Source organism: Littorina saxatilis, linkage group LG14 (assembly GCF_037325665.1).
Source record: "Littorina saxatilis isolate snail1 linkage group LG14, US_GU_Lsax_2.0, whole genome shotgun sequence".
NCBI classification, from domain to species: Eukaryota; Metazoa; Mollusca; class Gastropoda; order Littorinimorpha; family Littorinidae; genus Littorina; species Littorina saxatilis.
Window position 1 is genome coordinate 16,198,237 of NC_090258.1, and position 12,500 is coordinate 16,210,736.

Genomic DNA, 12,500 nt, shown 5'->3' on the forward strand with positions numbered 1-12,500 from the left:
GGAGGGAGAGAAAGGGGGAGAACAAAAGTGGGAGAGAGAAAGAAATATACAGAAAACATAAAAAGGAGAGAGAGAGAGAGAGAGAGAGAGAGAGAGAGAGAGAGAGAGACAAAGACAGAGACAGAGACAAAGACAGAGACAGAGACAGTGAGAGAGAGAGGGGAGGGGGAGGGGGGGTGGAGAGAAAAAGATTGGGAAAGAGAGAAATAAAACTACAGAGAACATACCGAGAGAGAACTCAGAACTCAGAACTTTATTACATAAGGATAAAGGTTTTAGGCTTAGCCTAATCTTCCAACCTGTCCTTGGAACATATACAGAGAGAGAGAGAGAGAGAGAGAGAGAGAGAGAGAGAGAGAGAGAGAGAGAGAGAGAGAGAGAGAGAGAGAGAGAGAGAGGGAGAGAGAGAGAGAGAGAGAGAGAGAGAGAGAGAGACAGAGACAGAGACAGAGACTGAGAGAGAGAAAGAGGGAGAGAGTGCAACTGTCCGCAGTTTTCTTGGCATTTAGCAGTTGGAAGATGAGAAGCAAGCCATCTTTGACAGGGGCACACTATGAAGCTTCCTTGTAACTGGGTAACTGCTACCAAAAGAAGACAGAGTAATGCCGGTGTAACATGAAATTTTTACTCCACGAAAAATTTACTCCGGAGTAAATATTTTGTACAAAATTCTTACTCCGAGTACACTTTTTGTACGAGAAAAGAACTCCCCAAGGCACGAAAAAATTACTCCCTTCACGAAATTTTTACTCCCCATTTTATTTACTTCCAGTAAAAATCTCGTACGCAAAAATGGGATGCGGGCGAAGGGATAATGCCAATAAGTGATCTCGCGCACACGAATGTCGCGCTACCCTCCTTCCACCCCTTCCACCACCAAGACTAACAGGGGACAAGGGAGTAAACATTTCGTACACCTGGCATGGGAAGTTAAATTGCTCCTGTTGGGGTGAAGTGATTTATTCGTTATTTATTCGTCAAGGGAGTAACATTTTTGTACAAAATGTTACTCGGAACTCACCTGTCGTGGGGAGTAATTTTCTCGTGTAAAGGGAATAACATTTTCGTACGAAATTTTTACTCCGGAGTAAAAAATCTCGTGGGAGTAATTTTCTCTTGTTACACCGGCAGGCTGACAGCAAGGATGGCAATTTATTCGCTGACTTCGGGGTACCAAAGGTGTGGAAAGAAAAATGAAGACTTGATATTTACATAGTATTTACATAGTATTTACATAGTATTTACATAGTAAACAGGTGGTTAAATATTATCTGTGCGGCTACACATTCCTTTAAAGGTACACTCCTCCCCGTGTAAACGATTTGGCTGACCATCTCAGATCCGGCAAGGCCTTTAATTGGGATACATCCACCCCCACAACTAGGATACGTACCAACAGTTCAACCACCTAAGTACTTTCTGTGCTGGGTGATTTTTGTTAATATATAAGTGGCTTTTAGAGAAGTAATTCGTAAACATTCCCACCCTGCAGAGACATCTTCCTGACATTAATTTTCTCTCTCTTTTCTCTCTCTCTCTCTCTCTCTCTCTCTCTCTCTCTCTCTCTCTCTCTCTCTCTCTCACTCTTCTCTCTCTCTCTCTCTCTCTTCTCTCTCTCTCTCTCTCTCTCTTTTCTCTCTCTCTCTCTCTCTCTCTCTCTCTCTCTCTCTCTCTCTCTCTCTCTCTCTCTCTCTTCATTTTATTTGTATAAAATATTATGACGTATTTTGAAAGAAAAGGGTTGAAGTTATCACTTGCTCGCCATGTCTTGTTATCAGAATGTGTATTGATTATCAGTTTTGGAACGTGTCAATAAGCAGTCTGCTTGTTAAAGCCATATGTACTCGATGACTATACACGCTAATTGCTTTACCAACAGCTGGAGACATGCTACATTAAGTTCCCTGCAAAATATTGTGGTCTAGGACCCCTTCAATGTTGAGATATGTTAATTTTCATTTTGATCTGGATCGTCCTATTTATAGATTTGCCAACAGAGGTAGCGTTGACGCAAGGGAAATAACTCCGCGTCTTTGTTTACATCCAAAGTTTTTGAGACTCTAAAACAAGCTGTAATGCATGTATATGGTCCGCGCATGGCGACATATCGTCATTACATGGTCTTATGGTGCGTTTGACATCGATTATGGGCAAACTACACTTTGTAAACACGGGAGCGCGTACATATGACTTTGGTCATTAAAAATCTGAAAATTGTAAAAAAAAATAAAAATTTATAAAACGATCCAAATTTACGTTTATCTTATTCTCCATCATTTGTTGATTCCAAAAACATATAAATATGTTATATTCGGATTAAAAACAAGCTCTGAAAATTAAATATATAAAAATTATTATCAAAATTAAATTGTCCAAATCAATTTAAAAACACTTTCATCTTATTCCTTGTCGGTTCCTGATTCCAAAAACATATAGATATGATATGTTTGGATTAAAAACACGCTCAGAAAGTTAAAACAAAGAGAGGTACAGAAAAGCGTGCTATCCTTCTTAGCGCAACTATTACCCCGCTCTTCTTGTCAATTTCACTGCCTTTGCCATGAGCGGTGGACTGACGATGCTACGAGTATACGGTCTTGCTGAAAAATGGCATTGCGTTCAGTTTCATTCTGTGAGTTCGACAGCTACTTGACTAAATATTGTATTTTCGCCTTACGCGACTTGTTTCTTCTTTTTTTCCAATGAATATTAATTCTGCTGAGCTGGGATTTAAACTCACCTGCAATAATACACTCGATAAAGCTCCGTAAACAATGCTGGTTATTTAAATCAATGTAAATTGGGGAACGGTTTTCTTATGTACACTCGATACCGGCACGGTTGGCCTAGTGGTAAGGCGTCCGCCCCGTGATCGGGAGGTCGTGGGTTCGAACCCCGGCCGGGTCATACCTAAGACTTTAAAATTGGCAATCAAGTGGCTGCTCCGCCTGGCGTCTGGCATTTTGGGGTTAGTGCTAGGACTGGTTGGTCCGGTGTCAGAATATTGTGACTGGGTGAGACATGAAGCCTGTGCTGCGACTTCTGTCTTGTGTGTGGCGCACGTTATATGTCAAAGCAGCACCGCCCTGATATGGCCATTCGTGGTCGGCTGGGCGTTAAGCAAACAAACAAACAAACAAATGTACACTCGATCTTTTGCGTCAGTCTCGATTCTGTTCACCGACTTACTGTTTCACTGCTGGCAGTAATTTGTAACGCAAGCAAACGAAACCCATAATAATGTAGGCGCTCAAATCTGTTATGTAGTAAAATCTGTTTGTGTCGAAGAAGTCAAAAAAAGATAGTGTTTACATGGGTGCCCTCCCATGTGGGAATTCGAGGAAACTCAGCAGCTGATCAAGCTACCCAAACAACACGGACAATGCCAATCACAGACACAACCACACAATTGTCTCAGTTCAACAGTTCACACCAACCAATACATCAAACACCTGTGGCAAAGTGAATGGCACGGATGTGAGGACAAGACATTTCACAAAATCCTCCCTCAACTGTCCGACAGCTTGCCTCAATGCCGCCTCAATTGAAGAGAAGAGACAGTTTTCTGACGCCTTCGCATGGGTCACAATGACATTACAAATTCATACTTGTTAAAGGGTGAATACCCGCAATACTGTTCTCGATGCGATGAACCTTGGACCATTGAACACGTCCTAATCAAGTGTGTGGACGTACGACACAAGAAATTCGTGACAAACACTACAGACAAGATACTCTGCAGGTTTTATTCTGTGGCGTTTTCCTGGACCCGATACTTTACTTTTTTTAAGGACATGAAGACTGTTAATATTAGATAAGATTTGAAGTTAGAAGTGTGAAACGATATTACATTGTTTTGTTCTTTTAACCTTCTTCACTTTACTGTGACAGACCCAATGCACACAGTTGCAAACGTCTGTAAACTGAGAATGGAAACAATATGGAATCGGTGCCGAATAGCGAAATAGGTTGAAGAGACATGAAAAATCAACAACCAACCACCCAAGCTTTTGGTCCTAAACAATCTTAGTATCCAAACATTGTTGAATATACAGGCACGGTTGGCCTAGTGGTAAGGTGTCCGCCCCGTGATCGGGAGGTCGTGGGTTCGAACCCCGGTCGGGTCAAACCTAAGACTTTAAAATTGGCAATCTAGTGGCTGCTCCGCCTGGCGTCTGGCATTATGGGGTTAGTGCTAGGACTGGTTGGTCCAGTGTCAGAATAATGTGACTGGGTGAGACATGAAGCCTGTGCTGCGACTTCTGTCTTGTGTGTGGCGCACGTTATATGTCAAAGCAGCACCGCCCTGATATGGCCCTTCGTGGTCGGCTGGGCGTTAAGCAAACAAACAAACAAACAAACAAACAAACAAACAAACAAACAAACAAACAAACATTGTTGAATAAAACACAGTTCAAACCAACCACCCAAGCAGCAAAATGCCAGGTTTTTTATTTAAATTATTTTTTTTTAGATCAAAACATTGGATTTTATTTCCATGGGTGACACCCTTAAGTCATTTCCTTGCGAGACGGAACGCCGTAAAGAGAAATGACGTCAAAAGCGTGACGTCAAAAAGGAAGAATGACACAGAGGAAAACACGAGGTTGGAAATGGTTATGATAGATCTCTACGCCTACACCGTATGAAAGATTATTAGATTTGCAAATTCATACGATGATTTCTATCAATAAAGACTTGAGATATTTGTCTTTTGTATTTCGCGTTAAAAGATGTATGGAAGAGTTGTTTTATTGAATTGTTTTGAGACACGTGCGAAGGCCTATATTCGTAGCGTAGAGTTTTACTTTGAGTCCATTCACCAAGATCAGTTGATTCTCGTTCCATTTTGGAGAACAATTCAAGTTTTTTTTCGGGAGTTATATTTCATCACAAACCTGAATTATGCAGGTAAGAAACTGCTAAAGTAGGAAAAAGGGAAGTAATAATATCGTTCTTCATTTCAGAAGTAGAGCGGCACATTTTCATCCCTAAGTTCATCTGTTTTGTGTGTTTCAAAGGCGAAGCAGTTGGACGAAATCCAAAATTCCATTGGTTGTAAGTAACGGTCAGAATGATTAGATAGATGTTAGGCTCATAAAGCTGATGATAACATGTTGTTTTCACTTTGATCGACAGGTTTAGATGCTGGTTAGACGCTCGTGTAGATGCAAGCTGGAGATGAATCGGACGCCAACTGAGAGAGAGATGGAACCGTGTTAAAGAACTGATATCACCGTCACCCCATCGCCGAGATATCCAGGGCATCATCATCGTCATTCACTTCATCGTCGAAGACATCAAGAGCATCCTCAACATCGTTCGTCACATCATCAAGGACATCATCATCACCGTTGAACTCATCGTCAAGACATTAAACTTTAAAGACATCATCTTCATCACCGACGCCGTGTATAAACACTCCGAGAGCTTACAGTCGCTCATTTCGGCAAGATCAAACCTCTCACACCTGATACTTGACCTGTAGTGCCGAGTACGTCGATGCATGAAGATGAGTAACCAAAATTAAAGCCGTTTTTCACTCATTGTAGTTGTGTTCGTCCAGTTGCTTCCAGTGTTTATTCTTTCTGTCGATACTTTTGAGTCTGTCTATCGTTCAATTAAGTTAAAAGGAACCACGCATATCACTAACTATAAAAGCGAACAGCCGCCAAATAATCATACCCTAGACAACATTAACAAAATTCGAGATTCAATCTTGAAAGAGCCGGACACGTGAAAATCCTCCCATCGGATTGTGACATATTCACGCCCTTGGAAAGGAAGATTTTATATAATCTATGAACATGCATAATAGTTACATTAATACTATATGTGTATAACATTCTACTAATTGTTTCCGTGGATCTATGATCAGAATTCCCTTCACAATCAGGTAGTATCTCTGAGTTGTGACGACCATTGCCATGGTCTCCCTCAGTTCATGGTAGCACGGCTGAGGTAGTCTGCTCCAATGTTGTCTTTGCCGGGAATGATCTTCACGGTGAAGACGTACGGTTGAAGTTGCAGTGCCCAGCGCATCAGTCTGGCATTGGTTGGCTTCATCCGCTGTAGATACTGAAGAGGTTGATGGTCCGTCTCCAGTATGAAATGTCTTCCGTAGAGATAACGCTCAAATTTCTGGATTCCCCAGACGGTCGCTAAGCATTCTTTCTCTACGGTGGCATATTTCTGTTCTGTGATTGGTTCAGCGTCGTTCTCGATGACTTTATTTGCTTCTCTGAAATCATTGCAGAAACGCACTGCTTTACCTTGTGCTTTCTTCACGATCACTATCGGAGCGTTGTAGGGTGAAGTGGCTGGTTCGATAACCTTCAAATCCAACATCTCCTTCACTTCACGTTCCACCACGTCCACTAACGCATGAGGTATGGGTCGTGGTTTCACGTACACAGGTCGATCATCAGTCATCTTGATGTTGCAGATTTCTAGAGTCGTAGCTTTTGGTACATCAGTCAACGATGCGCTGAATTCTGTACATGCGTCTCTGACTTCACGTTGTTGTCTTGCCGTCAATGTGTCAGCTACATGTACATCTTTCTCATTCTCGGTACGTTTTGTAGACGGAATGAGTATGCTGGGATCAGGACCCATGTTGGCGAATATTTCGTCATCTTGTTCTTCCAGATCTTCGACGACTATCGCGCTCTGTTCCACCACTTCTTCTGGAAGTTTCTCTGGTTCAGCGATCATTTCTCGTTCATGGTACTCTCGCAAAAGGTTGATGTGATAGACACGAGTTTGGCGACCCACTTTGATCTTGTAATCAAATGAGTTGATCTGCTCCTCGATCACGTATGGTCCCTTCCATGCAAGTTCTAGCTTGTTGTGTTTCGTTGGCAGTAGAAGCAAAACTCTGGTGCCGACAATGAGTTCTCTCTTCTTCGTCTTCTTGTCGTAGAAGTGAGCTTGTCGTATTGCTGACTTGGCGAGATGGTCGCGGGCGATCTTGCACGTTTCTTCAATGCGATTTCGCAGATCAATAACATGTTCAGCCGTCGTGCGTATCTCGTCGTTGCTTTCTTCTTCCGTCCACAGTTGACGCAATACTTGCATTGGTCCACGCACTGTCCGCCCATACAGAAGTTCGAAAGGAGAAAATCCAAGCGAATCTTGGGGAACTTCTCGGTATGCGAACAGTAGTGCTGGCAAGTACTGGTCCCACTTGGTCGGTTGTTCAAAAGTCATCTTCTTGAGCATCGCTTTCAAAGTTCCATTGAAACGTTCTACAACACCATTGCATTGAGGATGCCAAGGTGAAGTTGTCAATCCCTTGATTGCGAGCAGTTGGTTGACTTGAGTCATCAACTCGCTGGTGAACTGCGTTCCGTTGTCGGTCAATACTTCTTCTGGAAGTCCCAATCTTGTCCAGAATGTCCATAGCGCGTCAGCCACGGTTTCTGCCTTTATGTCTTTGAGAGCAACAGCTTCAGGATATCTGGTCGCGAAATCCACCATCACTAGGATATACTGCTTCTTTGTCTCAGACATGGGTTTGATTGGTCCTACTATGTCAACGGCTACACGCTTGAACGGAGTTTCAATCAGAGGCATCTTTCCCAGAGGTACCTTCCTCGTCCGTCCTTTTGGCATAGTACGTTGGCACACGTCACAAGAACTGCAGTAGCGTTTGATGTCACCCACGATCCCCGGCCAAAAAAAATCTTGCCAAATCCGTTCTCTTGATTTCTTCTGTCCGAGATGGCCCGACATCGCCGTATCGTGTCCGGTGGACAATACCTTTGCCCGCATCTTGTGAGGTACTACTACTTGTCGGTGGTCCTTTCCTTGCTTGTCACTGTATTGGCGATATAACACGTCCTTGTCATAGATGAACTGAACTCGCCCTCGAGTTACATTCGTTCGTGCCAACACATGTAATTTCTCAAGGCTTTTGTCGTCTTGCTGTTCTCTCTTTAAATCAGCAACGGTGAAGATCTTTCCTTCCATAGGAAAACTGGGAATTGACGCATTCCCCTCCTCTTCACGTTTTTCTTGTCCTCGGGTAACGGCTGTTGCAGTGGTTTCAGGGATTACGGTCTCACGGACTGGATATACAGGTGTCTCGATTTTCTCCGATCCTACACCCATCGAGTTTCCAATCAACACAGGATGGACAGGATTCTCCATGACGCTAACTTCGGTTTCTCCCACGAAGTACGGCGTGTCCATGTAAACGTGTGCGACCGATAGTTTCTCTTTCACTGATTTCTTCGCCAAAGACGTTTCTTTTGTGCGCGTAGTAATCTTGCTAGCTGGTACTAGTTTGGAATCAACAATCGTAGAGGTGCTTCCGGTGTCGCGGAAAGCAGTGACTACCTGGCCTTCAACTACGATTTGGGACAGTTTGGTGAATTTCTTGTGAACACATTTGTCGCACAGTTGATCATGTGTCGCATTCCCCTCGACGTCATTCTCGTCTTGAAATGCGGCACTGGCTGATTCATCTTTCGGAGGCTGGCGACAATCCTTCTTGAAATGGCCCAATTTTCCACATCTGAAACATTTGACGCTGGTTCTGCTTTTATTTCCTTCGTCCTTGTCCTTGTTTGTGGAATTCGTCCCGTGTGCTGCCTTGTGTCCTCTCTCTTCAGGTTTCTTCCCATGTCTACGGCTTTCTTTGGGTCGGTTTTCTTCGTAGAGAGTTACGGTGTCGATCACGTCATCAATGTTGTTTGGTTTTCTATCCTTCACGTACGTGACGAGTTCAGTAGGCATACTTTCATACACTTGTTCCGTCAGTATGAGGTCTTTGAAATCATCGAAACTTTCTCCGATATTGGACATTTCAACCCAGCGATCGAGGAACAAGGAAATCTGAGTAATGAACTCTTTGTACGAGTCAGCGTTTTCTTTCCGTGTGTTTCTGAATCTTTGTCTGTATGTTTCCGCAGTAATCTGAAATCTTTCCAGCAAAGTCTTTCTGAGCAAGGCGTAGTCGCGTGCATCAGCGACTTTCATCTTGGTGTAAGCAGTGCGTGCTTTACCTTTTAGCAGTGCGGACAAACGTACAGACCAAGTGTTAGGGTCCCAGTGTGATGCTTCAGCATGACGTTCAAATTGTAGAAGAAACGCTTCTACATCGTCTTTGTCTTCGAGGAATGGTAACTTCGGTTGGTAGTTATCGGTATCGCGAGGTCTATGATTTCTGTGATTGTTATTGTTCTGATTTCCTTCTTCTTCATCGCCTCCGCGATCGCGTGAGTTTGTTGCGCGAGCTAATTCGACCTGAATCCTCAACTCCTCGAGTCGAGTTTGTTGCTCGCGTTCTTCTCTTTCACGTTCAACACGGTCGGCACGTTCACGTTCACGTTCAGCGTCGGCACGTTTACGTTCAGCATCGGCAATTTCCGCACGTTCAGCACGTTCACGTGCACGCTCCGCACGTTCACCATTCTCACGCTCACATTCCAGAACAAAATCACGCAACTCAGATCCCTCCAAACCAAGTAACTTCCCTTTATCCATCAAAATCCTCGTCGCTTCCAGGGCTGCATCCACTGAAGTAGCCATCTTACCTGTCTGGCTTTCTACGTCAGTCTCACCACACGCCTTCACTCCAAATTTGAGGACGTGCGAAGTTTCTATATCGGGTACTGTGCATGGAATTTATCTCATCACAGACTATCTCGAACCTACTTCGCATTTATGGAAAAAATCAGTTATTACAAACTGTAACTGAACAATGTTACTGTCAACTCGTAAACATTCGTTCTGTGACCTAGAGTGGTCAATACAACTGCGGCTCGACTCCCAGTATTATCACTCTAGTCTATCACCATACGTAATCCAACGTATATAAAGATCCCACGGTTTCTATCTAGAAAATTTCTTAGAACTAATTGAAGTAGCTAATTTCAACACTAAGAAAGTATCCGTGATCTTCAATATTATGAATAGTTTAGTAGCTAGATACTCAGATTCTGTCCATTGAATCTGTCACCACAAATAGTCAAATGACTTTTCCCATGTGCGTGAACGTAAATAAACTAGTTCAAAATGTTTTTGCGAAATATCTCCATTTCGACTTCCTTTTTGTTTCGTTGGTTCTACTTAGAAAGGAATTTGAGCCGTTCCCCAACAGAATGTTGCCAACTAATCCTACCTGCTAGAACTAGATCTACAGGTAGATGAAAGTGATCTAACTTTCACTTTCCAGTTGTTGTTGTTGTTTTTTTTCTCGAGAGTTACATTTTGTTTTTACCTTCAGTAAGGTTGTGTTATTTAGTTTACCTTCATTAAGGATGTGATCTACAGTGAGTTTTTACCCATACTACACTATAGTTTTCCTTTAAATAAATACACGAATAAACATATACTAATTACTTAACTAATGAATGATCAATGAATACACACAAACCACACAAGACAATTTCTTCACATGTATCTAAACGAAATAGCCTATCCCGGACGAGGCAACCAATATGTCACAATCCGATGGGAGGATTTTCACGTGTCCGGCTCTTTCAAGATTGAATCTCGAATTTTGTTAATGTTGTCTAGGGTATGATTATTTGGCGGCTGTTCGCTTTTATAGTTAGTGATATGCGTGGTTCCTTTTAACTTAATTGAACGATAGACAGACTCAAAAGTATCGACAGAAAGAATAAACACTGGAAGCAACTGGACGAACACAACTACAATGAGTGAAAAACGGCTTTAATTTTGGTTACTCATCTTCATGCATCGACGTACTCGGCACTACAGGTCAAGTATCAGGTGTGAGAGGTTTGATCTTGCCGAAATGAGCGACTGTAAGCTCTCGGAGTGTTTATACACGGCGTCGGTGATGAAGATGATGTTTTTAAAGTTTAATGTCTTGACGATGAGTTCAACGGTGATGATGATGTCCTTGATGATGTGACGAACGATGTTGAGGATGCTCTTGATGTCTTCGACGATGAAGTGAATGACGATGATGATGCCCTGGATATCTCGGCGATGGGGTGACGGTGATATCAGTTCTTTAACACGGTTCCATCTCTCTCTCAGTTGGCGTCCGATTCATCTCCAGCTTGCATCTACACGAGCGTCTAACCAGCATCTAAACCTGTCGATCAAAGTGAAAACAACATGTTATCATCAGCTTTATGAGCCTAACATCTATCTAATCATTCTGACCGTTACTTACAACCAATGGAATTTTGGATTTCGTCCAACTGCTTCGCCTTTGAAACACACAAAACAGATGAACTTAGGGATGAAAATGTGCCGCTCTACTTCTGAAATGAAGAACGATATTATTACTTCCCTTTTTCCTACTTTAGCAGTTTCTTACCTGCATAATTCAGGTTTGTGATGAAATATAACTCCCGAAAAAAAACTTGAATTGTTCTCCAAAATGGAACGAGAATCAACTGATCTTGGTGAATGGACTCAAAGTAAAACTCTACGCTACGAATATAGGCCTTCGCACGTGTCTCAAAACAATTCAATAAAACAACTCTTCCATACATCTTTTAACGCGAAATACAAAAGACAAATATCTCAAGTCTTTATTGATAGAAATCATCGTATGAATTTGCAAATCTAATAATCTTTCATACGGTGTAGGCGTAGAGATCTATCATAACCATTTCCAACCTCGTGTTTTCCTCTGTGTCATTCTTCCTTTTTGACGTCACGCTTTTGACGTCATTTCTCTTTACGGCGTTCCGTCTCGCAAGGAAATGACTTAAGGGTGTCACCCATGGAAATAAAATCCAGTTTAAAATTTCTTCTTTTCATTTCAGATAGTCTGGTGGGTTACCTAGATGTCTTTGAGCTCTCTTCATACCCCACGAGCCAACGCGGAACCCCAGGGTGTGGCGCGCGTGGTCTGCACGAGACTAATGGACCTTGAACTTGAAGACCTCAAGAGCGGAGCACTCTGGAAGGCGGTGGCGGCAGAATTCCTGGGTTGCTTTTTCCTGGTCTACTTTGGTGTTGGAGCTGGACTGAGGTATTACGCTATTATTTTGTTTTGTTTTGTTCATGAAAGAAATGACCCCTACAAAAAACACAGAACAAAAACATATATATAACAAGAGGAAGTAATAGAGGAAGATGACAATGACGATGACGACGACGACAGCAACAACAAAGAAGACGAAAGTGAAAGCCGTTACTAGCACAATGAGAAATGATTTGATGATGGATGACACTGAAAGCATGAAATCCAAAGGTATTTGTTTTTCTTTAATGTAGATTTTAAATATCTGATAAAAGCAATAACACGGATTATAAAGCAAACTTCTGCGCAGGACAGAAGTCAGATGGTCTTGTCTATAACTATCCGAATACAATAACCCAGCTTGATTACCGAAATCGAGCGAAATCTGTCTTCAGTTGCTAGCAGACTTAACCCCTCATGGGTTGGCAATTTGTAAGGTATGCTAAGTATACGCTTATTCAAATCAATGTTAGGAAAAAATCTCAATCGCTTATCTCATAGGGGAGGTAACTCTGTCGATATTACGTACGCATTTTCTTGTCATTTT

The 12,500-nt window shown here is 42.4% G+C and overlaps 1 protein-coding gene and 3 long non-coding RNA genes across 4 annotated transcripts in view; 2 read left to right on the forward strand and 2 right to left on the reverse strand.

Annotated features, from left to right (window-relative positions):
• Positions 1-12,500, reverse strand: part of LOC138947245 (uncharacterized) — a 394,861-nt gene that overhangs the window by 79,915 nt on the left and 302,446 nt on the right. The gene's annotated exons all lie outside the window — the stretch shown is intronic.
• Positions 1-12,500, forward strand: part of LOC138947233 (aquaporin AQPAe.a-like) — a 44,564-nt gene that overhangs the window by 10,051 nt on the left and 22,013 nt on the right. The window contains exon 2 of the mRNA XM_070318672.1: positions 11,754-11,962. Coding sequence (XP_070174773.1) covers positions 11,775-11,962 — 188 coding nt within the window. The 5' untranslated portion in view covers positions 11,754-11,774. The remainder of the gene's footprint in view (positions 1-11,753; positions 11,963-12,500) is intronic.
• On the forward strand, positions 4,486-5,547 carry LOC138947231 (uncharacterized). The gene is made up of 2 exons (XR_011449597.1): positions 4,486-4,911; positions 5,140-5,547. It is a non-coding gene; the product is annotated as an uncharacterized lncRNA (long non-coding RNA).
• Positions 10,664-11,720, reverse strand: LOC138947232 (uncharacterized). The gene is made up of 2 exons (XR_011449598.1): positions 11,300-11,720; positions 10,664-11,071 (listed from the first exon to the last, which is right to left on the reverse strand). It is a non-coding gene; the product is annotated as an uncharacterized lncRNA (long non-coding RNA).